The sequence below is a fragment of the Aulostomus chinensis genome, chromosome 17 (assembly GCF_037954235.1).
Source record: "Aulostomus chinensis isolate RoL2024-O1b breed Wild chromosome 17, RoL_Achi_v1.0, whole genome shotgun sequence".
NCBI lineage: Eukaryota > Metazoa > Chordata > Actinopteri > Syngnathiformes > Aulostomidae > Aulostomus > Aulostomus chinensis.
Genome location: NC_141336.1, coordinates 10,545,195 through 10,571,765, shown reverse-complemented (window position 1 = coordinate 10,571,765; position 26,571 = coordinate 10,545,195). Strand labels below are relative to the sequence as shown.

The 26,571-nt window shown below is 41.5% G+C and overlaps 1 protein-coding gene across 9 annotated transcripts in view; it reads left to right on the top strand.

Moving 5' to 3' along the window:
* Positions 1 to 26,571, top strand: part of syne1b (spectrin repeat containing, nuclear envelope 1b) — a 96,364-nt gene that overhangs the window by 24,983 nt on the left and 44,810 nt on the right. For 7 of the 9 annotated variants that reach the window (XM_086182879.1, XM_086182880.1, XM_086182884.1 and 4 more), the window contains 49 exons: positions 74 to 170; positions 594 to 796; positions 1,061 to 1,225; positions 1,321 to 1,473; positions 1,555 to 1,698; positions 2,363 to 2,530; positions 2,623 to 2,781; positions 2,856 to 3,020; positions 3,570 to 3,704; positions 3,874 to 4,032; positions 4,336 to 4,544; positions 5,337 to 5,445; positions 5,644 to 5,808; positions 5,949 to 6,116; positions 6,215 to 6,391; positions 7,526 to 7,666; positions 7,778 to 7,938; positions 8,057 to 8,207; positions 8,414 to 8,641; positions 8,733 to 8,831; positions 10,679 to 10,866; positions 11,046 to 11,169; positions 11,740 to 11,906; positions 13,831 to 13,984; positions 14,105 to 14,730; positions 14,832 to 15,011; positions 15,605 to 15,755; positions 15,845 to 16,003; positions 16,298 to 16,480; positions 16,840 to 16,935; positions 17,075 to 17,278; positions 17,426 to 17,633; positions 17,752 to 17,864; positions 18,044 to 18,249; positions 18,326 to 18,472; positions 18,568 to 18,859; positions 18,960 to 19,132; positions 19,388 to 19,697; positions 20,031 to 20,195; positions 20,778 to 21,134; positions 21,222 to 21,358; positions 21,567 to 21,744; positions 21,878 to 22,060; positions 22,178 to 22,321; positions 24,003 to 24,158; positions 24,448 to 24,612; positions 24,703 to 24,875; positions 24,963 to 25,116; positions 25,927 to 26,070. In XM_086182879.1, coding sequence (XP_086039005.1) covers positions 74 to 170; positions 594 to 796; positions 1,061 to 1,225; positions 1,321 to 1,473; positions 1,555 to 1,698; positions 2,363 to 2,530; positions 2,623 to 2,781; positions 2,856 to 3,020; positions 3,570 to 3,704; positions 3,874 to 4,032; positions 4,336 to 4,544; positions 5,337 to 5,445; positions 5,644 to 5,808; positions 5,949 to 6,116; positions 6,215 to 6,391; positions 7,526 to 7,666; positions 7,778 to 7,938; positions 8,057 to 8,207; positions 8,414 to 8,641; positions 8,733 to 8,831; positions 10,679 to 10,866; positions 11,046 to 11,169; positions 11,740 to 11,906; positions 13,831 to 13,984; positions 14,105 to 14,730; positions 14,832 to 15,011; positions 15,605 to 15,755; positions 15,845 to 16,003; positions 16,298 to 16,480; positions 16,840 to 16,935; positions 17,075 to 17,278; positions 17,426 to 17,633; positions 17,752 to 17,864; positions 18,044 to 18,249; positions 18,326 to 18,472; positions 18,568 to 18,859; positions 18,960 to 19,132; positions 19,388 to 19,697; positions 20,031 to 20,195; positions 20,778 to 21,134; positions 21,222 to 21,358; positions 21,567 to 21,744; positions 21,878 to 22,060; positions 22,178 to 22,321; positions 24,003 to 24,158; positions 24,448 to 24,612; positions 24,703 to 24,875; positions 24,963 to 25,116; positions 25,927 to 26,070 — 8,793 coding nt within the window. Of the gene's footprint in view, positions 1 to 73; positions 171 to 269; positions 285 to 593; positions 797 to 1,060; positions 1,226 to 1,320; positions 1,474 to 1,554; positions 1,699 to 2,362; positions 2,531 to 2,622; positions 2,782 to 2,855; positions 3,021 to 3,569; positions 3,705 to 3,873; positions 4,033 to 4,335; positions 4,545 to 5,336; positions 5,446 to 5,643; positions 5,809 to 5,948; positions 6,117 to 6,214; positions 6,392 to 7,525; positions 7,667 to 7,777; positions 7,939 to 8,056; positions 8,208 to 8,413; positions 8,642 to 8,732; positions 8,832 to 10,678; positions 10,867 to 11,045; positions 11,170 to 11,739; positions 11,907 to 13,830; positions 13,985 to 14,104; positions 14,731 to 14,831; positions 15,012 to 15,604; positions 15,756 to 15,844; positions 16,004 to 16,297; positions 16,481 to 16,839; positions 16,936 to 17,074; positions 17,279 to 17,425; positions 17,634 to 17,751; positions 17,865 to 18,043; positions 18,250 to 18,325; positions 18,473 to 18,567; positions 18,860 to 18,959; positions 19,133 to 19,387; positions 19,698 to 20,030; positions 20,196 to 20,777; positions 21,135 to 21,221; positions 21,359 to 21,566; positions 21,745 to 21,877; positions 22,061 to 22,177; positions 22,322 to 24,002; positions 24,159 to 24,447; positions 24,613 to 24,702; positions 24,876 to 24,962; positions 25,117 to 25,926; positions 26,071 to 26,571 lie in introns of those variants that run through there. The other 2 variants (XM_086182887.1, XM_086182885.1) reach the window with 2 other exon arrangements.

The window sequence follows — 26,571 nt, the reverse complement described above, 5'->3', positions numbered from 1 at the left end:
GTCGTTCTGCAGAAGTATTTATAGTCTGTGTCTTGCAGACTATTTCATCTTGACTTTGATGTTTCCATCCCAGACTTTCATTGAAGGCCACAGGTTCTTTGAGCAGTATGAGATCATTTTCACGGCCCTCAAGCAGGCAGCAGAGGTGTACATAAAGTCTGACAGCTCAAGTAAGCCTCATTCTTTTCAATGGACTCTATGATTATATCACTCGTATTGATGGGCTCTCAGTAAACAGTTGTATCACTGACTTCATGTTACAGGGTCTAAGACCTGTAACAAAGGTAAGTCCAAAAAAGCCTGACAATATTTAATACTTGTAACTTTGCTTGTCTTCTGAGCCATTTCCTTGTGTAATCTGGGGCTGCACTTTTCTTTTCCAAACTATTTTTAACATCCTAGAATTCAACAATTATAAATATGCATTGTGCATGGTAAGATAATAATTTTGCATTAATTGGAATGCTTTTTAGCATGACCTTTCACAGCTAACAGGATGAATCAAAAATCTAATCAAAAGAAATAATTAAATGCAGTTTTTATATATCACAAGTTTCAATATATTGACCTGTTGGTATATTCTCATCTTCTAGTTGATGAAGCAGAAGGGGTGAGTAAATTCCTCAGTGATGCCACCGCTCAATGGAAGCACCTGGCCTTGGAGCTGCGGAGTGTTCGCAGTATGCTTGAGGAGGTGATTGCTAACTGGGAAAAGTATAGTAGCACAGTTGCAGCTCTACAAGCGTGGCTGGAAGACGCAGAGCAGATGCTCAACCAGTCAGAGAATGCCAAACGTGTAAGTAAAGTAGAAAATAAAGTGAGTAAGTTTGTTTAGAGGGCTTGCAATTTATATGAGACAATATGTGTACAATCAATTACAAGTTGTTGGATATGTAAAGCTGCTGTGCTGTGGTAATTTCAAAAGTACACCTGAGAAGATGGATCCTAATATGAATCAGTATTTTGAGTTTGCATTGATTACTTTATATTTTTGATTCATTAAATCATTGATGTACACCCAATACCATCGCTATATGTTTTTGTTTTCTTTTTGTTACAGGATTTTTTCCGAAACCTCTCTCACTGGATCCAGCAGCATATGGACATGAATGACGCTGGGAACTTCCTTATTGAGACCTGTGATGATATAGTCTCACGGGATCTGAAGCAACAGCTACTTCTGCTGAACGGCAGATGGAGGGAACTGTTTGTCAAAGTCAAATATGTAAATGAATCACACTTTTCAACATGTGATAGACTAGCTTTCACTCCAGTGGCTTGCAAATGTACTTTTATGGTCTTCTTTTGTTTCATCGGCAGTATGCAAGAGCCGACGAAGTTGATAAGTTGAGGCAAGATTACCAAGATGGTATTAATACTTTGAAAATGTTCATGGATGCAACTAATGAGAAGCTGAACGCTCCCATCCAAGTCTCTTTTTTGAATGTCAGGGCATTTGTTCAAGATGTTGAGGTAAACAGAACACACTCATCCTCCTCCTTAAGTTAGGTTCATTTCTGTCATTAACAATGAAAAATCATCAACTTCCTGTAGGAAACCAAGCACAAAGTACCAGCAATGGAAGCAGCATGTAAGGCAGCGAGCCGCACTGCTCAGCTGTTGACCAAAGATACCGCACCGGAGGAAGTGTCCCAGATGATGGCTGTGATGGCCTCCATCAAAGAGCAGCTTAGCAAAGTGCGTCCATATCTATATGCAGTTTCTCATCCAGCTGTTTCACTTGGTTTGTCTTTTTGGGGCTTTGTGCAGTGTGTTATCATATGTGTTCATTATAGATCAGTACAATTTATAGTAAATGTCTTGCCTTAACCGAACTTGAATATTCGCTAAAACAAGTTAACCTACCAAGCATTGATGCAAGAATTTAAGTCACAATTCATTTCTTGTCGAAAATTCTTATTTACTGTATGGTCCCATTCTTGTTACCACAATATTTCTGGAATGCCTCAAGGGGAATTTAAGACAAAAATCCACTCAGGAAAGATGAAATGGTCAGAGGTCAAGGTTGCTGTGACAGGAGCGAGTAGTGGAGGCATGGTTGGCGTTAACTGCAGTAAAGCTTTGTTTCATACACTCACCATGGCTTTCACTAAATTGTTGAATTATTTGAAATTTTTATTTTGACAAGTGAAACTCACAACAATGTGCTATTTCTGAGCAGTTAACTTTTGGATTTATTCTGATTAAACAGAGCTTCACATTAGAATCAATGAGGTGAAATGAATACAGCAGTATCTGCAAATACAGTGTTGAGTTATGGACATCAGAGTGTGGTTCTGTGCAGTTGATGCAGGGAACACACTGGATACACTCAACAAACTAAACCCGTGTGTATAAGCAGGTTCGGGAACGATGTGTGCCTCTGCTGAGGGAGTCTCAGTCCCTTTTACCTCCACTTGAAGAAATGGAAAAGAACATCACTGGGTTCTACCAAGCTCTGGAGAAGGCCAGTCATATCACCAGCACCCCTGAGACAGAGGGACCTGTAGACTTCAAACAGAAATGCCAGGTGACTCTTCAGCACATTGCAATATGGCACTATCACTGTTTGATTAAAATATCAATAAATGACTAATCAGATCCTGACCTTGAATACTACAGGAGCTGGCGACTTTCACGCACAGCTGCAAGAAATGTCTGACAGTGATCGAGAGAAATCACCAGACCATCCAGAAAATAATGAACAGCAGTAAAACTCTGGAGCACATGGACATGAGTCTCCTGCAGAAAAGAGTCGGCGACCTCCAGGCCTCCTCACAGGTAAACCATGAGGCTTCTTCCAGTCAGCATTTAAGCTTTTACAACACTTACGGCATTAATGTATTTTTGTCTAGGCAATGTTTAGAGAATCAACAGAGTGGCGGAAGCGAGTGGAGGCAAACAGCAGCCTTATGAAGAGGTTTGATGAGTCACAAGTAGAGCTGGAGAAAGCTCTAAAAATGGCAGAGAACTGTTTGACAGAAAGAGGGAACCCAGAGGAGCTTCTCAAAAAACACACGGTAAAAAAAGCCCTCTTACACCACACCTGCGCTACTTTGTCGTCATATTTTGACTTCCATGCCTTTTCGTAGAAGATTTGTATAATCATTGTCATTGTACTGTGTACTGTGTCATGGCAGAAACATAATCTATGCTATTTCTTTTCATGTATGTTGAATCTTTTTATTCATCAGCCTTTAGTTATTCCAGTGATATAGAAGTGATTCTGACTTGACCTTCATTGCACAATTTACAGTGCATACTTATAAATTACTAAAGGGATTTGATACAATAGAACTTCCTATTGTGACTTCTGAAAGTAGTTTTTATAGAGTCCTAACAAATTATTTGCATGATGTTATTAACCTTGTACATGAAAGCTACTGTCTAAGTAAATGAGCAAATGAATTCTGTGGTTGCAGAAAGAGCTTCAATAATAAGCTGCTGCAGATGGTTGATACTATTCTTCGATGCCTTAGCAGGACCAGAAAATGTATTTTAAATGTTATAGAGACGTGCCCTCCCTGCCCTGCACTGTCAAGTATGTGAAACTTGTGGTGTTTTGGCAGGAATTCTTTGGTCAGTTGGACCAGCGTGTGCTGAATACTTTCCTCAAGGCTTGTGATGAACTGACAGACATTTTGCCAGAGCAGGAGCAGCAGTCACTGCAAGAAACAGTCCGCAAACTGCACAAACAATGGAAGGTGAGTTCCATGACTACAGTTAAAGCAACTCTAGTACACATGTTATAGCTTATATTTGTTATGGATTTTTCAACTTCATGGTGCAACCTCCAAATCATGAGGGAAAACCATGAATCTAAAAAAAAACCCAAACTGTTATATAATCTACCTGTTTCTTTATATCTCCTAGGATACCCAGACAGACGCACCCTTTCACCTCCTTCACCTAAAAGTGGAAGTAGAGAAGAACAAGTTGATGGCGTCGCTGCAGGAGTGTCAGGCTGAGGTGACCAGGGAGAACCGCCACCTGGCAAGCATTGGGAGTGAAAGGCTCATCAAGGAGCACAGAGTGAGCACTGAGTGGCTGGCTTCTTGGCTCAGTTTCTGGTTATGACTAACTGTGTGAAAAAATTCTCTCAGTGACCTAAATCCCATAAATTTGTCCCCATTCAGCTGTATCTTGCCCCTTTTTCTTGTTCTAAATGCTTTTAGGTCTAATAATTTATCACCCTATAATCCAGTTGTGTCACCTCAAGACCAATTACACACTGTATATACTATATAAAGCAGTAGCACACTTACTTGTTCATCTACACCATATGCACTTGGTGTGCACTTCCAACCCAAAATGTATAATTCTGTTCCACTTCAGGCCTTCTTTCGGGAAAAAGGTCCTCTATCCATCTGTGAGAAGAGGCTGCATCTTATGGAGGAACTTTGTCAGAAACTTCCTGAGGGTGACCCTGCCCACCAAACCCTAGAGACAGCGAGAAAGGATGTATTTGAGGTCCGCGAGGAAATTGAAAACACTCATCAAAAGCTAATGCAGCACCAAGATAAATGGAAGGACTACAGTGCAAGGTACAATAATCGTAAAACTTCCACTCAGGTCAAACCAATGGACAAGAAGCTCAAAACCCTTTGCTCCTCTGTACTGAATTAGAGACCGGAGACCCACAGAGACCAGCTGACTGCTACTTAGCTTAGATATTTTAGATTCGAATGGTACTGGGTGGGAAATGTTTGCATACCTCTGTCAAAAGTCATCAAATAAAAAAAACTCCTAATCTTGGTTCGTCCAGATATAATCCTCCTCATCCTCTTTCCAAAGTCCTCCATGATTAGTAGTAGCAATGGCTCATCTAGTCACATTGAGGCTTTTTAGGTGCTGCTTCAAATTACTGCACACCATCAGGAGAGTAGTACCAGTGAAGTAGGATTATTTTGAATTATTACTTCATAATGAATGCTATGCCAAGCGTATTATATTAATGCAGACAAAAAATGTTTTTTTGATCTTTTGTCTTTATTTCTTTTAACTGAGGTATGCTAACATCCCTGCTACTACTATACATTGCACTAAGCAATTGCGCTAGTCTTTGTGGGTCTCAGCTCCCTAAAGCAGTGCAAAGAAGAGATGGGTATCTTTCTTTGTGTTGGGCATCAGGGAGGATGGGTAATAAACATATTTCCTCATACAGTAGGTGTTTTTTTAAGGCCTGACAAATGTCTTGACAAAAGCTGTGGTAGACTCAGTGATGGCGGAATTTGAAAATGTAACATTTAATGTGACAAAAGTAATTGTAAATTGTAAATTCCTGATGTCTTTTTGAGTTTGAAATTCAAATTTTCCTTTTGTCATTATGTGATCAGGTATGCCGAACTCTCCTGCTGGCTTATATCTAAAGAAAGCCAGCTGAGGCTGCTGCGAAATCGGGCCAATGACCCCAGAAAATACAGCCAGGTGAAGGCTACCATTATGGTAAGTTAGTGGCACTTACACAATCCAGAGTCCAACTACCCACTGACATTCCCTTCCTTCTATCTCCTGCATGTTCCCCCTTGTGATGTGCTGCTGGTATATTGTGTCACCATGGAGGACAGGGGACATGAAAAATGCTTTACATCAGATGAATCTTGTGACCGCATGAGCTGCATCACTTTGTGTTGTTGTGTGCAGGAGCTGAGGAATGATGCAGAGCTACAGGAGGGGAATCTTGGCTGGTTGAGGGCCCGTATGGCCACACTTATTGAAATCTGTGCTGACAGCGATGCCCAAAGGCAAGAAAGCACACTGAGCAAACTCTCTTCGGATTTTAAAGGTCTTCTTGCCTCTCTGTTAGAGGTAGGTGAAGTTTTTGCTTGTTGTATTAAAGTTCTTCACTCAACCCAGACATTATATCACCTCTGGGAAATTCAGAAAACAAGCATTTTAACACATATTTGTTCATCTATTGTATGTTTTCTACTTTGTGTATCTCCTAGGCTGAGAAGATGATCCTGGCTGTTGGCGACTGTGTGCAATTTAGGGAAGAAGTACAAGCTACTTTGAATGATCTTGTTCAGGGACAGAAAGAAGCTCAAGCTGAGGTTTCCAAAATACTGGACTGTCCCACTGTTAGAGAAGCTCAACAGCTATTGCTGGTTCACCGGGTACTTCTTATGGAAAATATAATCAAAGTCATTGGCGTTTTATTTATATTAATTCCATTTAGTTGCTTAGCTATTTGATTGGTGCTCTCTTCTCTCAGCAACTACTGAAACGACTGAAGCTAAAGAGAAAAGATGTCCAGCAGCTGATTACTAGAGGCCAGCAGCTCCAGGCTGAGGAGGGTCTGGGAGAAATTCTGCAGCAGGACCTGCAGAGTTTGGAGAACACACTCACCAAAATGGAACAGAATATGGATTCACAGGAGCAAAGTCTGGAGGTGGGCAATGGCAATCATTCAGGAAAGCTTTCAGACACTGTCTGTGAACAACATTACATCATTTTTTAAATCAATATCATTATCCTGAAGAATAGTGTGTTGTAACAGCAAAGTTGGAGTGAAGTGGAGGGAGGCATTTTGTGCAGTATTGGCTTGTTATGAACTGGAATTCTCTTATGAAATGACTCTGGTTTGGTCTGATGTAATCCATTCACTGCAACATGCTGCTCCCAGTATAATATTCACTGATAAATGGGACATGATGTAATCAAGCAATCAATATCAGTTGTTGAGGTTACGCCTAACTTTCATGATCAATTCACGTCATTGATGACGCCACTAACTGTTGCCTCATTCAATAATTATTTGGCTGTTGTCGCCCCTCTCTTGTGAAGATTAATGTCATAATTTATATAGTTTGAGAATTTTTGTGAACTTTTATTCACACTTCTGCTGTAATATACAAGGAAAGGAAAAGACAGGACTCATTGTGCTTTTCCAGAAAAGATGCAATATGGGTACAAGTAAAAGAAGGTACACCTAATAATCCAAAGTTCTGAACCCTTTACACTTATATACAGTGAGGTGTACATTTACTATCCAAATTTGTCAGTGAACTGACTTGATATGATACACCTTTGATCATCAGATATGGTTTGACCTGGTTTGGCGATGTAGCCACATCCCAGATTGATAGGAATCCAGAGATTAGGGATTTCTGTATTCTGAAGTTCTATATTAAGATAAAACACTACTATTGTCTTGGAGGAGCTCAGACCAGTGACACAGCAGTTTTGGAATGTGGCAGAGAAAATTTTTGCTGTGTGAACTGATAGTTGAATCTCAAAAGATGTCAAATCTTGTTAAATAAAGAAAAATGTAAGGACAAAACAGCGTTGACTGTTTATTCAGACCCAAATTCTCTGTAATTATGGTAATTGGGTCCTTTGGGGAGGGGGTCCTCCAACTACCACAACGACGGACCATGCACATTCCTGCTTCGGCCCCCCTACCCCACCCCCCCAAAAGCGAAAAAGCTAGGGGAAACACTGATCTGAATACAGCCTTTGATAGACTTTCTTAGGTGCTACGATGTATCCATTAAGTTAATGCTGTGTTCTATATCATTGTTAGGTCACATTAGGAGCTTGGCAAGAGTTTGACAGCCAACAGGAAGCAGTCCAGGATTTTGTCAACAAGGCACGTTCAACAATGGAGAGAGACCTGAACTTCAGTAGTCCAGAGAGCCTTTCTGTTGAACTGGACCAAGCCAGGGTACGCAAAGTTTTTCTTTGAGTTTACTTCTGGGAAATATTCTGTGTTTTTCTTCTCCAATCCACAAATACTTTCCAAAGAGAGACTGGTACTAATATTTTGTGAACATAGGTGATGCTGAAGCAGTGTGAAGCGGAAGCTTCTCATATGAATGTTCTGCTGAAGAGAGCAACAGAAATCCAGCTTGGACCAAAGAACAAGACTCTGCTCTTACAGCAGGCTCGTTTCCTCAGCGAGCAAGTGGACAAAGTAGAAGCAGGGCTCAAAAAAGAGTAAGATCACTCATAAACAGTGAATAGGAATACAATATCATCAAAATTTAGTGTTGGTTATCTGGTAACCATTTGTGGGTTTTGCATAGCTCATTTATATTGTCATCTCTTGATCCAGTGTTGAGACTGTGGAGGGGATGAAAGTTCAGTGGGATCAGTTTGGAGCTCGGTTTGAAGCCTTTTCCCTTTGGATATCTGAGAAGGAAAAGCAACTAGATGTCCTGAAGAGTTCTACTTTGCCTCTTGAGCAGCAGATCAACACAGTGAAGGTACTGAATTTTACAAAGCTTCAACACCATTTCTGAGTGTAGGAACAGTCAACCATGAATCTTGAAGTCTCCTACTACACAAACATCCATCTGCACTGCCCAGAAAAAGCTGTTTATCTCAAACTCTATTGGACAGTGATTTCTTTTGCTCGTTTGGTTTTTGCAGTTTTACTTAATTATTTGTACAACCTCCTTTCTATGTCCAGACTGTTGGTGCAGAGCTTCAGGAACGGGCTCAAGTTCTTTCCTGGCTAGAGGCCGACTCCCAGGATGTTGCCCAGTTTGTTTCTTCAGGGGAGGCAGCTCGCATCAAGGCCCGTCTAACCCAGATCGGCAGGTACTGGGACGAGTTAAAGGAGAGTGTACAGCAGCTTGAAGGGCAACTGGAGGAAAGTTCTTCTCACCAGCAGAGGTTCAACATGAGCCTGCAGGAGGTATGAGAATGTTGCTGGTATGGTATTATGACAAAATTCATATTGATTTGACAATGAGGACATAATGTTAATTTTCATCATTTTCATCTAGGTGCAAGCATCTCTCAGTGAGCTTTATACAAAATCGGAGCATCCAGTTAAATCTTGCACCTCCTCATCAGAAACCTACAAAGCTCTTCAAAACCACATGGTATTAATTTTTTTCTTCTATTGTAAAATACACTGTACATCTAAGTTAACAATTGTTGCATGCTAGTCAAGTCAAGTCAAGTCAATTTTATTTGTATAGCGCCAAATCACAACAAAAGTTATCTCATGACACTTTACAGGTAGAGCAGGTCTAGTACCACACTCCCTCAATGAATTTACACCCAACAATTCTCCATCAGCAAGCACATCCTGCAACAGCGGCGACAAAAAACTTCCTTTTAACAGGCAGGAATGTCGAGCAGACACAGGCTCAATGGGGACGGCCTTCTGCTTTGACCGGTTGGGGGGAAAGAGAGCAGGACAGAGACAAAGACAGATAATGGAGGAAACAGATATGCAGAAAGAAAGAGTGGGACAGAGATAAAGAGAGAGAGAAAGGGGAGAGACTGATGAACAGATGGGGACGTGAGCAGGTGGAGCTACGAGTGGCAGCTTGAGCCTCTTCAGGTCTGCAGCCTCCTCTAGCAGCACCCGGGATCTGGGATGAGGGGAACCCGAAGGCTCCAGAGAAGAAGACGAGTTAGTAATACGTATGAGTATGATTTATGTATGACACATATAGGAGGACAGAGAAGAAAGAGAGGTGTAGAGAGAAGCCCAGTGCACCATGGGAGATCCCACAGCAGCCTAAGCCTATAGCAGCATATCTAAGGGCTACCCTAAGCAGCCCTAACTATAAGCCTGATCAAAAAGGAAGGTCTTTAGTCTGCTCTTAAAGGTCGAGAGGGTGTCTTCATCCCGGACCGAAACTGGGAGATGGTTCCACAGGAGGGGAGCCTGATAGCTGAAGGCTCTGGCTCCCATTCTACTTTTAGAAACTCTAGGAACCACAAGTAACTCTGCATCCTGAGAGCGAAGGGTTCTAGCTGGGTAATAGGGGACTATGAGCTCTGTCAGGTATGAAGGAGCCTGACTGTTGAGGACTTTGTATGTTAGAAGGAGAATTTTGAATTCTATTCTGAATTTGACAGGGAGCCAATGCAGAGAAGCCAGTACAGGACAGACATGGTCTCTTCTACTAGTTCTCGTCAACACGCAGGCAGCAGCATTTTGGACTAGCTGGAGAGTCTTTAGGGACTTACTGGTGCAGCCTGATAGGAGGGAATTGCAGTAATCCAGCCTGGAAGTGACAAAAGCATGAACTAGTTTTTCTGCATCTTTTTGAAACAGGATGTGTCTGATCCTAGCAATGTTTCGTAAATGAAAGAAAGCAGTCCTAGAAATTTGCTCAATGTGGGCATTAAAGGACAGATCCTGATCAAAGAGAACTCCTAGGTTCCTTATGGTCGTGCTGGGGGCCAAGGTAATACCTTCCAGGGTACCTATCTCATTAGATAGGGTGTCTCTAAGATTTTTGGACTGGACAGGACAATGACTTCAGTTTTATCAGAGTTTGATAGAAGGAAATTATGGGTCATCCAAGTTTTTATGTCCTTTAGACAGGCGTCCAGTTTAGTCAGCTGATTTATTTCATTGGATGCATTGATAAGTACAGCTGTGTGTCGTCAGCATAGCAGTGAAAATTAATTGAGTGTTTCCTAATAATGTGACCGAGAGGAAGCAGATAAAGGGTGAAGAGGATTGGTCCAAGCACAGAGCCTTGTGGAGCACCATAAGTGACTTCAGTGGTTTCAGAGGGGTTATCACTAGTTAGTACGAACTGAGATCGACCTAGTAAATATGACCTGAACCAGTGCAGTGCAGTTCCTTTAATGCCAATGACATGTTCCAGTCACTACACAGTATATCCCTTCATCTGAGCTGGTAAGTGTCTGTGGCAGGCCTCTAGCTCTTTTTTCATCTCTGTCTTGTATTGTTGTTGCACAGGATGTCTGTCAGTGTCTGGAGAGATTGAAGGGAACCTTGCTGTCCCTGTCAGCTGGTGCCAGAAGACTCAGTGACAGAGAGCAGGCTGAGAGGACTCTGATGGAGCTAAACACCAGCTATGAGCAAAACCTGCAGGAGGCAAAGGATAAGCAGAGCGTGTTGGAGAACCTGCTTTCTCTTTGGCAAAAGTAAGCGCTGTTGAAAATATAATAAATTTACTGACTTTGTGAAAGATACCACATTTGTAAATTATCTGTTTTACCTAGGAAAATGAGTATTGATAATGAAAACCGTGCTATGAATATATTTTCTATATATTCTGTTGTTTTTTGTGTTTGACACATTAGTGTGTTTTGATGTGCTTCAGGTTTGAGAAGCAGCGTTCAAACTTTGTTTCCTGTTTGGAGAGGATTGAATCTTCATCTAAGTCAGACAGTCAGTGTCTTTCAGCTGACAAAGCCAAGCTCCGCAGTGAGCTGCAGGATTTTCAGGTACAACTCAGTCACCTGAACTTGAAATAGTTTCATTCACACAGAAGCACAATATTATTCTCAATATTATACATTTCATTGTTCTCTTTAACTTTTTAAATATACCAGTCAAGACTATGCCTGACCTAAACACTTTACTTAACCTGCAGTTAGCAGTGTATCACAGATACAGAATATTGCATCAGTTTGTTAGCCAAAATGTTATGCCAACAGAGAGAATTGCGTAGTTTTTCAATTTGAAATGTCAGTTCATCTACCTTAGGGGAACATCATAAAAATGATTTTGTGTTTATTTTAAATTCGTAAATATTAGTTTTAGCACTGCCTTCAAAAATCCAGCGTCTGTTCCAATATAATGCATAGCCCTTTTGAAAACATTTAAAAACTGTACATAACTTTCCTGGAGGTCCAAGTCTGACAATGAACCCTTACAATGATAGAAGCTCACACATACAAACACACACACACACACACACACACACACACTCTCACTCTCTCTCTCTCTCTCTCTCTCTCTCTCTCTCTCTCTCTCTCAAAAATACACTTACAAATAAATGGTTCTCTTAACAGGCCTTGCACTCAGAAGTCCAGTCCCTCGGGACCTTCCATGCGGAATTGGTTTCTCTTGGGACATCATTTCAGACCACTGCCCCAGAAGAGAGAGTAAGACAGCTGAAGGATGACCTTGAGACCCTGTTGAGGAGATTGCGTCTTCAAAATGAAATTCTCCCTCAAAGGTAAGTGGTCTAAATGGAAATAATTATTTCAATTTCCTAAGTTGATCAAACAAATTAAGTTAATTTGTAATGTGTTGGTCCAGGGACCTATCTGATAGGTTAGGACTGTCTGTGGAGGTGTCTATAAGATGATTATTGATAAACAGTCCATTTTTTCTTTATTGCTTTCTTACCCACAGTTTAATGAGAAGATTGATACCACTCTGATATTTTTCCATTAATTATGAGGCTACAGCCAAGAGACTGTTAGCTTTGCATAAAGACTGGAAATACATCTCCTGCCTTTGCTTGATGCCAACAATATCTGATGTGACAGCACCTCTAAAACTCAACTATTATTAGCATGATGTCCTTTCCACTTCTATGCTCATATTAGATGTGCTAGGTGTGAAGGAGTGACAGAAAACAAGGGGATCGAAAGATATGGGAATGAAATTTAACAGTGGTTCCTAGCTAGATGTGAATTACAGTGTTGCAGTTTCATGCTGTAACCTCAACGCTACCAGTTTACCCCATAATATTATATGAATTTGTTAAAAAAAAAATCCTTGTAAGAAGTAGGGCAGCACGATAAATTACAAAAAAACTGCGCTTGATTTTCAACCAGCAGTCAGAAGCAGACAGTCTACTCGAAAATTGAAGACAGAGGTTGTGAAGCAAAAGAGAAAAACTTAGCATCATTGATGAAAATCTTGGTGGTAAGGGCAAAATTGATGTGCTTGTACTGAAAAGAGGAATTTGTTTGGATTAGTGGTCATAATAGCAGTCCATGCTTTGGCATCACTGCAGCACTGCAACATTTATCACAGAAGACAATATGAGTTAGTGATGAAGGATACACATCAGTACAAAACATCTCAAATCCTTGCCAGATGACACAAGCATTAATAACAGCAACTCTGCTGCGCCATCGCCGTCAAAAGGCATAAGGTAATGTATTAAAAGGCTTCGGCAATAAAACTGTAGAAATATGTATCAGCAATATAAACTTCATAAATAGGAATATTAAAATTGTTTGTTTGAATATTGATCATTAGATATGATTTATATGAAACAGATAAAGGGTGGCACTGTGGTGCAGTGGTGAGCACTCTCATCTCACAACAAGAAGGTTTCAGGTTTGAGCCCTGGCTCGAGCACGAGTTCTTTCTGTGTAGAGTTTACATGTGCTCCCTGTGCCTGCATGGGTTCTCTCCAGGTACTCCGGCTTCCTCCCACAGTCCAAAGACATGCAAGAGTGAACTAGGTTAATCAGATACTCTAGACTGACCCTACATGTGGGTATGAGTGTGAATGGTTGTTTGTCTATATGTGTTGGCCCTGCGATGGACTGGCAATGCGTCCAGGGTGAACCCCACCTCTTGCCAAAGGCAGCTGGGAGAGGCTCCAGCCCCCCGCGACCCTTAACAGGATAAGCGGACGAAAATGCATGGATGGATGGATAGAAACAGATAAAAATGCAAGCTGCCTTGAAAGTACTTAACCAAAATTGTACAGTTATGTTAATACGTTACATTTATGTCAAGCATTTAATGTCATCTGTTTAAACCCCAGTCTAAACAGTAAGGTGTGCAATAAATGTTTATTATAAGAATCATGATCTCAATTCCTACAAAAAAATCCATCCATCCATCCAATTTCAACCACTTATCATATTTAGGGTTGGGCTTGAGTCAATCCTGGCTGCCTTGGGGCGAGAGAAGGGGTACACTCTGGACGGGTCGACAGTCCATCGCAGGGCCAACTCATATAAACAGACAACCATTTACTCTCACAGCCACATCTACGGTCAATTTAGTAGTCAGTGTTAATAGCGAGCTTTACCCTGTATTTTTTCAAATTCCGAATGCTAAAAGATAATCAAATGTTTGCAAAAAAGAAAAAAGTCTCATTTGACTTTCTATTGTACTCTGTTGTGGCCCAGAACCCAGGCAATTCAGAACCACCTCTTCCTAGTGGAGCAGTTTGACCAGGCTCTTCTTAAATTCACCCAGTGGAGTGAGACCATGCTATCACAGCTACACTCAGCTCCTCAAATCAACATTAGCAGCCTGCAAACTGCAACCACACGAGTAAAGGTAACAACTGCGCATAATCATTGCACATCCTTTTTTTGCATGAAATATACTTCTTTTTTCCAGGCTGGTGCGATGACAGATGAATAAAAAAACAAATGCTCAATCCGCTTCCTTTGACAGGAGATCCAGGTGGCCTTACAGAAGCAGTCTGGTGTAAGACAGAGCTTAGAGCAGCAGGCTGAGAAGCTCTGTCAGTTCTGTGAACCTGGTGATGCACAGCTCTTACGAGGCAGAGCAGACAGCAGTCTCCAGCCCTTTATGGAGGCACAGCACATAGCTGTGCTCCAGTTAGAGTGTCTGGAGAGACTTGAGGCTTTTCTGCAGACCTATGGTGTGGCTGCGGGGGTGTTACGGGGTCTGAGACAAACTGTGGAGAGTGCTGGGAGCTGGGATCGTGGGAGAGTAGAGGAGCTACAGCAAGAACTGGCTGGCATTGTCCCAGACATTTCCCAGCTTGAGACTCTAGCTGTCAATTTGGACAGTAGTCTCTGTAAAAGCCATCTTCATATCGGTGCTGAAGAAGGGTCCCGTAAGTCGTGTCGGATGCTGGCCGATTCACTCAGTGCTGAGCTGGATGCAGTGAGGAACTTGCTTGGTACTAAGCAGAGTGAAGCAGAGGCCTTGGGGGCTCTGTGGACTTCATTTAGACAGCGGAAAGAACAGCTTCTAAAAGCCGTGGAGGACATTGAAGAAAAAGCTGACCATCAGAGTTTCAAAGAGCCCAGTCTTCTTTCCCTACAGCAGAGGTAAAATATTGCAACAGTATATTCACATCTGTTTTCGGAAAGTGATTTGGTCTATAGTTGACACACGATTACATGCAACACATTATCCATCTGTTTTTCAGGTTACGGTTCTTTAATCAGCTGGAGGATGAGCTCCAGTCACACCAGCATGAGGAGCAGTGGCTGAGGGACAAGGGCAACCAGTTGGCCTTGAGAGATGCAGAGTTAGCTGGGGAGGTACTGAGGGAAATTGGTCTGCTGGAGGCCACATGGGAGGACACCAAGAAGCTTATTACAGAGAGGTATATTGTCAACACAGACAGGTTTGTCGTGCTTGAAAATTAGGTTGGCAAATGGTGACAGGTAAATGATGAACACAATAGTACAAAGAAACACTCACTGCCTGAACTTACTGAAATTACACTGTCTTTCTGTTCAGTTCTATATTCTCAGTAATTGTTAGTATACAGGATCATCAGACAAATTTTAAAATAATTTCACTCATTTACAATACTGACTCAGTGGGTCCTTCTATGAAAAGATCCAGGACCCGACACAGATCCTTATGCAGAGGTATAGCAATGTTAATGATTTGTCAGAGATGCTAACATTGTGTATTTTAAGTTAGGCATCCTAATATTACAGAGCCGGAACTTCTAAATTGCACTGGACAAAGAGCCACCTGTATAGTTTTCTTTGTCTATCACACATTTGTTGGATTTCCGAGTAATCTGATGCATCACATACCCATTCATACTGTAGTCTGCATAGTTTTTATCTATCACTCTATTAGGCGAACTATGATTAAACTAAATGATTAAACTAAAGAAAAACATTGTGAGTCTTTATCATGAAATTACATGAACTGGTGAACACTTCTCTCTTTGTTCCACAGACAGGAACAGTGCAATACTCTTGTAGAGTTGATGAGAGAATACCAAATCCTGAAAACCTCCATCAGCAGTGTTATAGAGAACACAGAGTTTTTGGTTGATATAAGCTCCGTTCTGAAGGACTATGAAGAAACCAAGAGATCACTAACCAAGGTCAGAAAAATGGTTACTCATTCTTTAGCCTGCAGCATCTTCTTCAGCATCAGATGATAACAAATTCACCTCCTGTTTTTGATTTGCAGCATGAAGCAGTGAAGACAGAAATGTCCAGCAAGCAGCGTGAACTGGATCAGTTCTCCAGCAAAGGCAAACAATTGGTGATTGAACTGAAAAAGATCCCAGAATCTGACTCCCAAATGATGAAAAAGGATATGGAGACTCTTGTGGATCAGTGGCTGGATGTAAGTTTGACTTCAAAAGTAACTGTTTGTCAAGATGTTTACGTGTCATGTGTGAAATGATTTTGCTGGTTTTGGAAGAGAAGTCACCATCCTAATCTTTAAAGATGAATTCTTGAGCAAATGGAACTTGCCAAGTAAAATTAAGTTGACATAGTTTACATACACACACACACACACATAACTGTAATGTAGACTTTGCAGTCTTTTGGGTAACGGCAGTGCATGCGATACAAATGTAGAGGCTCAGTGAAAGATATACAGCAGATAATACATTTGAATTAATCCTCTCCTCAGGTGTCTGAGAGGGTAGATGACAACATTGATCACCTTAAACAGACTTTACTTTTGTGGGATGATGTACGGAAAATAAGCGAGGACATTGAGAGTTGGACAAGCAGTAGCGTGATTGAACTGAATGAAAGTCTGAACAACCTCAATGACAGTCAGAAGGTGTCTGCAAGACTCTCAACCTTACAGGTAAGATTTCTGATAACATAGTAAAACTGGGTAATGATTTTTTTTTTTAATAAAAATCTCCTACCATCATTCTGTAGAGACTTGCTTGTTCTCTTCCTCAAATTGGCTATTGGAGTGGAGGTAGAGGGGATATACAGCAGGCAGATGAATCGTTCAGACTTCAAAAATTAGGGAACCACTGCTCTTTTGTCATAATATAAAGAGTCAACTAGTGGAACAAATTGACATTAAGAAATGTTCAATTACATAGAAACTGTGTAGCAACAGAATAATAACATCTCACATCTAAGTAAATTAGAAAAAGCAAGTAAGATGAAAGGAGTGTTATATATGATTTTTTCCATTTGATACATCAACAGGCAGAAATGGGTGAGAAGGAACAGAAACTTGAAACCCTACAGAGTAAAGTCTCTGAGATGAAGAAGGGCATTCAGGAGGCTCCCTCTAAATTACAGGTGCTAAAGATGATTCTAATGTAATGTTTCATTAATCGTAGTGTGTTTTAACTCATTGTCTCATAGTCCTAGGCCCTTCCTACTGTTTGTATATACAGTATGTTGCTACAGCTAGGAACTTCTATTCATATTGCCGTAGCTGCTGGAGAATGACCTGCGGAAGAAGATCAGCTCTGTACAGAAGCTGCATGAGCAGGCCAGGGTAAACCTCATGGACTTCAGTTCCCAGAAGAAACAGCTTGAAGATTACATCTCACAGATGTCTGCTTGGCTAAAAAGTATGGAGGAGTCCTTGGTTTCTTCCCCCACTGGTTCAGAGCCAGAGGACATCTGCAGAGTAAAGGTGCAGCTTTAATGACTGAAAAGGGAATTTTAGTTTAACTTTGAGGGTTCTTTTACTGGTTTTGTGAGTTGTTAGCATTATATACGTCTTGTCTTCAGTAACATGCTAAGGATGCTAATATTTCTCCTTGTTCAACCTGCTTTGAAGGACCTTCAGAAAGAGTTGCAAAATCAGCAAGGAAGTATTGACTCTACGAGGGAGAGCCTTAACACTCTGTGTCGAAAATATCCCTCGGAGGAGCTGTCTAGTTTGGGTTCAGCCCTTACTGACCTGATCAAGACTTATGAGTCTGTGAACCAGCTCTCTGCCAGGACACTGGCATCACTGCAGAACTGTCTACAGCAGCAGTTCAACGGTGAGAAATATGATAACCAACTACATTCTGAATAAAAATGTCACTTTAGCTGAGAAACCACAAGGAAAGCCTGATTTGAATTTCTATCACACACAATTTTTCTTTCCCTTCTCTGCAGATCTAGTTCAGCAATTCCATCGCTGGCTTTTAGAACAGAGGGAGATTGTGAAAGAATGCTCGGACCGATCTGGTGACACTCACATTGTGGAGCGCAAATTACAGAAACTAAAGGTAAAACTCTTGTAGCTGATGTAGTTCCTCTTATTTATTAGAATAAGTAGAAGTGGGAATGTTTTTTTCAGATTGAATATTCAACGATGACTTGTGTAATTATAGAAGTCAAAAGTAAAGGTTGAGAACCATATTTATGATATAAAACAGGCAGAGGCTCAGTGGATTTTGTTTTTCAGGGTGCGATGGAACGTGTTGAGGAAGGTGAGGTGCGTCTCACTCAGGTCTGCGAAGAAGGAGAGAAACTCCTCCTTCATCTTCCCAAAGCCAGTGCTGGACAAGTCCAGCAGCACCTTTCCTCCATCCAGCAGGACTGGGACAGCTTTGTGGAGCAGTGCAGACAGAACCAACAGATCCTGGAGGACAGTGCATCGCTCATGAAAGGGTAAGAGATGACCATGAACTGCAATTGTCAAAGCATCAGCCATTTTAAAAAGCATGGCATTTTTAATTCCTTGTAGGTTTGAGGGTCGGCTTAAGAAGCTCCAGCGATGGTTGGAGCATATGGAGAAGAGGATGACCACAGATTTGCTTGAAGCACAATGTGGTCCTGAAAAGGCTGTGCTGGAGCAAGTTGAGGAATATCAGCAAGAAGTGCTCAAAGAAAGGTGAACCAACCCTAAACAAGACCCCCAGTAATGGTCTTAAACCAAACATGTAGACACTCCATGCTTATGTAAAGGTAATATGTTTGTCTCTGCAGGGATTCCTTTGAGCGCCTATGTCAAGAGGGCCAGGCACTGAATGAGGGTGGACGAGGTGATGGTAGCGAGACAAGAGTATCAGCTCAGCTGCAGTCACAGCATCAGGCTCTGCTGAGACGTGTGAGAGAGAGGCTGCGCAGTTGCCAACTGACTTTACAGGAGCAACAAGCCTTTGAAGAGACACTACAGACTACATGGACCTGGCTGCATGGCGTCCAGGAACGTCTGGCTTCACTCAACAGCACAGTTGGCAATAAAGAGACCCTGGAGAAACGGCTTGGTCTTGTGCAGGTCAGCAACTATTGCTCTGATCAAAGAAAAATGCCTGCGTTGCAGTGTTAACTGGATACAGGAAGAGAAAGCACTGAAGATTTTTTTAATGGCTTTGTAGGATATCCTGCTAATGAAGGGTGAAGGTGAGGTGAAGCTCAACATGACAGTTGGAAAAGGAGAACAGGTCCTGAAGCACAACCGAATGGAAGAGCAGGAGGCCATTTGTTCACAGCTGCAGAGCCTGAAGGATGCCTGGGCCAACATGCTGATAACCTCTATGAGCTGCCACAGGTAGGAAAGAGGCTGTCCTCTTGCAGAATTGTCTAAAATGACAGCATTATTAATAATCAAATATAACTTGCACTTATTGCAGGTCTCAACATTAATTGATATTTACATATGTATTTTTTGTGTGTCTGGTGGTGAAAATGCATGTGTTTTCTGTTCACCTGATAACCAATCCCTGTGCCCCTGAAATGCCTTAATGTCAAGCCTTGTACTACATTACACTCTGTTGCTTTTACAAAATTTTTTTATCGTCCATAGTCGACTGGAATGGACAGTGGCCCAGTGGACAAGCTTTCTTGAAAGTAAGAGCCAGCTGCAGCAGTGGATGGAGTCGGTAGAGCAGGAGGTGGGGATGACCCTGCCTCAGCAGCCAGGCCTCAAAGAGAAGTCAACATTGCTTGAGCGCCTCAGAGCCATCCAAGCAGATGTGGACGCTCATGCAGCAGCACTGTCACGCCTTACAGACAAAGCTGTGGAGCTGTATGAAAAAACTGGTGACCAAACCCTTGGACCTGAATCAAGGGCAGAACTCAATGCGCATTTTGCTGATATCTCAGCTGTTGTCAAGGTGATCCAGATGCAGGCTCAGATAAAATAGTGTTTGCAAATAATTTTGCAGGACTCTTGGACTGATCCTGGAAAGATAGGCTTGCCAAACATGAGGACATACATTGTTTCAAGGTGGTTCGAATATTCACAATGGCCACACTGGACTAAATATACTAAAATTTCAGACAGCCAGTAAACTTTTTAGGTCTCTGGCAACTTTAGCAATTCTTATTACAAAACAATAAATACAAAAATTATTTGCTAACACTGTTTAAGACAATTACTTTTATCTAGTACATTATTCCTATCAAGAAGGTGATATTTAAATTTTTTCTTTTTTTTTTCCAAAAAGGGTAAAGTGCAGTCCATGCAAACCATCGTGTCTGAGCATGAGCAGTATCTTGATGCTGTGAGAGACTTCAATGACTGGCTGATCTCAGCAAAAGAGGAACTCCAGCGCTGGTCTGACCTGTCAGGAGACTCGCTTGCAATTAAAAGAAAACTCTCCAAGGTGCAGGTGAGGATCATGAAAATACTTCATTGAAAAACATCAGTTTGTGGCATAAAGATACCTTCCTGTGTATTATGTAAGTACTCAATTTAAAATTGAATGCCCTCCCCCAAAAGAGGGAGCGTGTGTGTCATTCTTCGGAATTTTTTAAACCACTTAAATTTCTTAGACTCCTAGTTCCTCCTGTGCCGTTCTGAAAATGTAACGAAGATTGACCAACATATCTATGCCACTTGTGGCTTCTGGATCTGTGGGTCTCAACGAAGCGCTCAGAGACAAATGTCAGCATATCATTGACACAGAGTATCCGACATAACTTTAAATGGGCAACTACTGGTTGTCAAATACAGTGAGAGGGCTTGTCAAAGTTAACAAGCTTTCTCGTCCTATATTTGGACTGTATTAGTTAAGTTAATTTCTTGGTAGAGCTCATATTACAAAGGAAAGACTAGATTTCAAAAATTCAAAACAAATACTATGTACTAAATGCTAAATTAATCACTTTATTAAGCAGGGAAGTAAAGCACAGAGGAGGAATTGCTAATTGCTTTTGACAGTTACCAATGGGGCTTCTTTTGCCCTCTCCAGGAGTTACTGGACTCCAAGCAGCGTGGTAGAGAGAGACTTAGCCGGGTCCAAAGATGTGGAGCTGTGGCAAGAGATCATACTGGTTCAGGGGGCTATGAGGCTATTGAGAGGGAGGAAGCAGCCCTGTTGTCATCGTGGGAACAGTGGGAACGTGGGGCGTTACAGACACGGGTTAGTCTGGAGACTGCCCTGTGTCAGATGGCCAGTTCTGAACAGGAGTTCAGCAGCTTGTCTGCACAGCTAGAGCAGGACATGAAGGACTTCAGCTGTAGGCTGCAGGACTGGCGTATACGATTGACCCAAGCAGAGGGAAAAAATGATGGTGAGGAGGCTGTTAAAGGCTGGCAGATAGCAAAGGTAGGTCCTCATTTAACTTTCCTCCAATTATAAACTGATATTCATGAACTTGTTTTTTTAATGATTGGAGTCTATATTTTTCTCTAGGACACTTTGGAGGAACTGGTCAAAGCGGAGCCCATGTCTGATAGTCTGAAGACTCAACTCAATGATCTGTGCCGTTTCTCAAGAGACATGGGTAAACAGTCCGAGAGAGTGTCGGCTCTCATTAAGGAATACAACAGGTATTTGGGCGTTGCCATCTTGTTTCAATGATCTCATTTTGAGCCACCTATATTCTGAACATTCTGAATCTAAAATGGTATTGTCAGATGGACACTTCAGTAGAAAATTAACTTTGATGTGACCTATCTTTTAAAGGAAATTGTGGGTCTCTAAATTATTTATCAACAATACATTTTTAAATCATGCTCTTTTTTAATTTGTTCTTAGTTTGAGTCTCCAAGCCTCAAGACAGTGCCAGAGTAAAGAGAAGCTCCAGGAACAAGGGTTCCGATCAGCCTTCAGAGAGTTCCAGCAGTGGTTGGTCAATGCTAAGATCAACACAGCCAAATGCTTTGACACACCTCAAAATCTCAGTGAGGCTGCATCTTGCTTGCAGAAGATTCAGGTATGACTATGAAAATGGGATTTTTCAGGCACTTTGCCACCAGAGCAATGATGAAATGTCCACAGAAGGAACCAGGTGCGCTTATTTTCAAGAGCTTTTCTCTGTGGTACTATCCCTGTGCTTCTTTCCCCAGGAGTTCCTAGGTGACAGAGAACAGGGTCAGTCAAAGCTCAATGCTGTGGTCGTCAGTGGTGAGCTAGTCTCTACTATAATATCAAAGGACAAAGTTGATACAGTTCGGACTAAAATGAACACTGCTAGAGAGGACTGGAAAAATATCATGTCTAATCTGCACAACAGAGAGATAAGTCTCCAAGTAAGTATCTAAGTAATATACACTATCACTAATTATGTTCATTTTTCATCACATCCCAGTGTAAAAACCTGTATAATAGCACTTGTAGTCACCAAAATGTCGACTGTTTTGTTTCAGAACCTTCTGTCTCAGATGAAGGACTTTGATGCAAGCGCTGAGCCTCTTCAGGAATGTTTGAACACAACAGAGCTGGCCGTACAGGAGAGCAGCACAAGACTTCATGATCTCACAGCCAAAAAGTTAGAGCTTCACAAGCTACAGGTGCCAGTGTTCAAAATGTCTTCTCATCCCACATCATGCTCAGAACCACTCATGTTCAAATGCAACCACCCTGTAAGCTCTTAAGTTTCCAGCTTGATTTACAAAACCATTTGCTGAAGCTCAGCATTCCAGCAAAGTTATAGTATCTTCTGTTTGGTTAGGAGGCATTACCACAAGCTCATGCTAACTGCCACTTGCTAACTTTATGATTCCGCTGCCATCCCACCTGCTTCTTTTTGCTTCTCTAACATGTTGCCATAACGCAGTGTCTATGATACAGATTAGTATTTGCCTTTCAAAGTTATTTTGGCACAGGAATGAGTCCTAAAAGAACAAAGTTAGCATTGTGTAATACAGTGTTGTAGTACTCAAGTCCAGGACATGGACTTGGAGTCCAACTTGTGCTGTCATTTTGCTGACTCGCAACTTATCTTGGACCTTCAATGTTGAGACTTAGACTCTGGCTTGGACTCAAACTTGGACTTAAGCGCCTGAGAGACTTGAGTGAGCTTGCAGACTCACATCAAGAAATTACGTACTGATGCACGTAAGTGACAAACTGTATGTACTAGAAACATGTAAAGAATGTTTACTGTAACCAGGCAAGACTTGGGTGATCTTTAGTGAAAAGTAATTTTGCTGCAGGTGAATTCACTGCCACTAGGCTCGCGACTAGAGGAGCAGGAAATCAGAGGTGTGAAAAGTGTTTGCAGTGGTTGTAGATTCTGATGAAATAGATGCTATGTATGAGAGAAAAAAAACATGTGAGTGGAGGTGGGGTTGGGCTGCGGGACAGGTTCGGGCTGATAATTCATGTTGATGTGGCGGGCTCTCTGTCTACTCACAGTGAGAAGGTGACGTGGATTTTGACTCAACTAAGTTGAGCTCAGGTAATATGGACTGGACTCCAACTCACCTTGGAATTTTCTTTGGTGACCTGGAGTTCATCTCTGAGGACTGACTTGAGCATTGATGACTTAACTACAACACTTATAGAACATTTGATCCCTTTTCTCAAAATCACTGGGATGTCTAGGATTCGTAAATGCTTGAAACAAGCTCCGTGGTTCACAAAAGCCATTGATATTTTGATGTTTGCTTTGTGGCATGGAGCATGATGCTAAATGCCACAATTTTGCTTTTTATGGGTTTTTAAAACAGAGGTTATTACTAGAGCCTTACAGTCGATAAAAGCTGTCATTGTGATAAAGCGTAGGCACAAAACCAGTTGCGGTGTGTCATACATCCCTGGTGTATTTTCATGCATAGCTTAACATTATCTTTGTACCTGTAACATTCGTGCCAAAGCTTTAAAAATCAGGAGCACATCAGTTTCATAATTTATTTTTTTTTTTTTTGCCACAGAGCTTTTTTTCTGCAATAATCCAAAAGCTAATGGGATTTTTACATTGGATTTTGGATTACGAAAGGACTCATGGTGATGCTAACTTCTGGTTTGGCCAACAAAAAAACATCATTCTTCTGTGAATTCTGTCTTTAGAGGCTTGATCACCATCATGATTGCATGTCATGACCAACAACAATAACACTGAACAGCTTTCGTATTCTCTTCCCTGTTTACCATGCTGCCATCTTTAACCCACAGGTCTGTCTGAATTCAGCTGTCTTATTCCTGTGTCTGCTTGCATGCCTCTTTGATAACTTGCTTGTGCTCTTCCAGTCTGTGCTTGAGGAGTTAGCCTCTCATGAGGTTCAGCTGAACAGGCTGAAAGAGAAGGCCCAGCTGCTGTGGGATGAACACGCGGCCGGCAAGGGTTTTGTGCACCGTGTCTCGCAGCTCTCTGCTCAGTACCTAGCTTTAACCAACCTGACCAAGGTACAGTCATGCCTATCAATCTGTGTGCACTTGGGCTTCACTTTGGGTGGGGCTGAAAAGGAGAGAGTGGCACGAGACTGGACGCAGCTCTTAATTAACATTATGTTTTCATGTTAAACCATGGTACTAACTCAATCTCTGTTAGATAAATGCACAATTTAAAAAAAAAAAGGTTTTTTACTTTATTTGCTGTAATGAAATACATTTGTGATTGTTTAGCATACTGTGCATTGTTTCACCTAAATCAATATTTGTCTGGATGTTTGTCCTGTTCTCCGTGGATTTGCAGGAGAAAGCGTCACGTATTGACCGCATCGTTACTGAGCACCAGCTGTTCTCCCAAGGATTAAAGGAGCTGCAGAACTGGGTGGCTGATACAAGCCACATGCTACAGACATATTGTTCCCCCACTGCTGACAAAAATCTTCTTGATAGCAGGTTGATCAAGCTGGAGGTATAGAAAGTCAAATAGTGTGAACAGTTTGTGTGCCAGATTAAACATGATTTTTTTTGATAAATGCAAATGTTGTTATTGATGCACCAGGCCTTGCTGACCGCTCGTCAAGAGAAGGAGATACAGCTAAAGATGCTGATCACAAGAGGAGAATCTGTCCAGAGAAACACATCCGCTGATGGAGTGCTTGTAGTCCAAAAACAAATACAGGACCTTAAAGACTCCTGGGATGCTCTGCTCTCTGCTTCTATCCAATGCAAAAGGTTATTCTATAGCACTATACAGCAAGAATCAGCAGCTTAGGCTATGCCATGTCATTGTTTAATTTTAATATATTTTAAAATCAACAGTCAGCTGGAGGGTTCTCTGTCTCAGTGGACCAGCTACCAAGAGGATGTTCGCCAGTTTGTGACTTGGGTGGAGCGTGTTGAGGCAAATCTTGACCCCACTGATAAACAGTGCCCAGAGATGAGAGACAAAACTGCAAATCTGAGCAGGGCAAAGGTACCACAGTCTTCTCAGTGATTCAGTTTTTTTCCTCCACCAGGGAGGTCATGTTTTCAGTGGAGTTTGTTTGTCGGTAGGCTTTTACAGAAACTACTGTGCCAATTTTTGACTAACTTGGTGAATGGGTGTATTATGGGTCAAGAAAGAATACATTACATTGAAGCAGATTAGTTACAGAGGCACGTGGTTGCAACAGGAAATGATGTATTTTATTTTTTAACAACTTAATGTACTCATAGTAGGGTGACAATGTCTACCTCAAATTTGGTCAGACAGTGCAAAGAAATTGAACTTTGTTGGAGCTTTTCCAAACCTTTACACTTTTAATGAGAGTCCTGGCCTGAAAACATCCAGAAGTGGAATTAAGACATAAAATCATGTAGTGTTTTTAAGAAGTAAGCCTAATGTAATAATTATTTAATTTACATCAAAATTACACTTTGTTTTCTTAAGTGAATGTACAGTAACATAATATATAATAAGTGTAGGTTATCTAGTGACACCTAGTGGATGCAGGAAATGATATCGAAACTGCAGTGCATTAATTTGTGTGCTCCTAAATGCAAAATCCTGCCAGGGGCCAGCAGTTTACCTTGGAGCATGTGTACTCTCTGTCTAATTTTATACATGATGCTGTGCATTGCCACCCAAATGGACTTGGGTTGAAGCTTGTGACTAGATTCCAATGTCACATGCTAAATTTAATAAGGTATTACATATGGCCTCAAAATCACCACAGCCATTGAAATAACATACAAAAATAAATGTTAAATTTGCACTTTTGTCACATTTCTTTTTTATTTTCAGTTGCTGCACGAGGAGGTGCTCAGCCACAGCTCCCTGCTGGACACCATCACTGCAAAGAGTGCGAGTATAGCTGAGAACTATGTCACTCAGCTGGAGCTGCAGGAGCTGCAAGAGTGCTATAACACTATCAAGGACAATGCAATGGTAACAAGCAGTAGAACGACCTACAAATGAAGTCTAGTATAAAATATACTTTCTTGGATTAAGATATGATCTGCTGTTTGAAGTTCTTTTAAATGTGTTGGACATAGATAGGTAGGTAGATAGATAGACAGACAGACAGACACACAGATACTTTATTGATCCCAGAAGGAAATATGGTATGACACAGTTCATATGATACATTATAAAACAACTGAGAATTTGTCAACAGACAAAGAAGTATAAAACAACAGTATAAAACAACTGATAATGTGTACGCAGACAAAGAAAAGCACAACACAGTGGCTACATAGGGACATAAAAATCTGTTCATAAAAAGTACAAAACGGGCGGCATGGTGGTGCAGTAGTTTGCACTGTCGCCTCACAGCAAGAAGGTTCCGAGTTCGAGTCCCGGCTCGGGCATGGGATCTTTCTGTGTGGAGTCTGCATGTTCTCCCTGTGCCTGCGTGGCTTCTCTCTAGGTACTCCAGCTTCTTCCCAC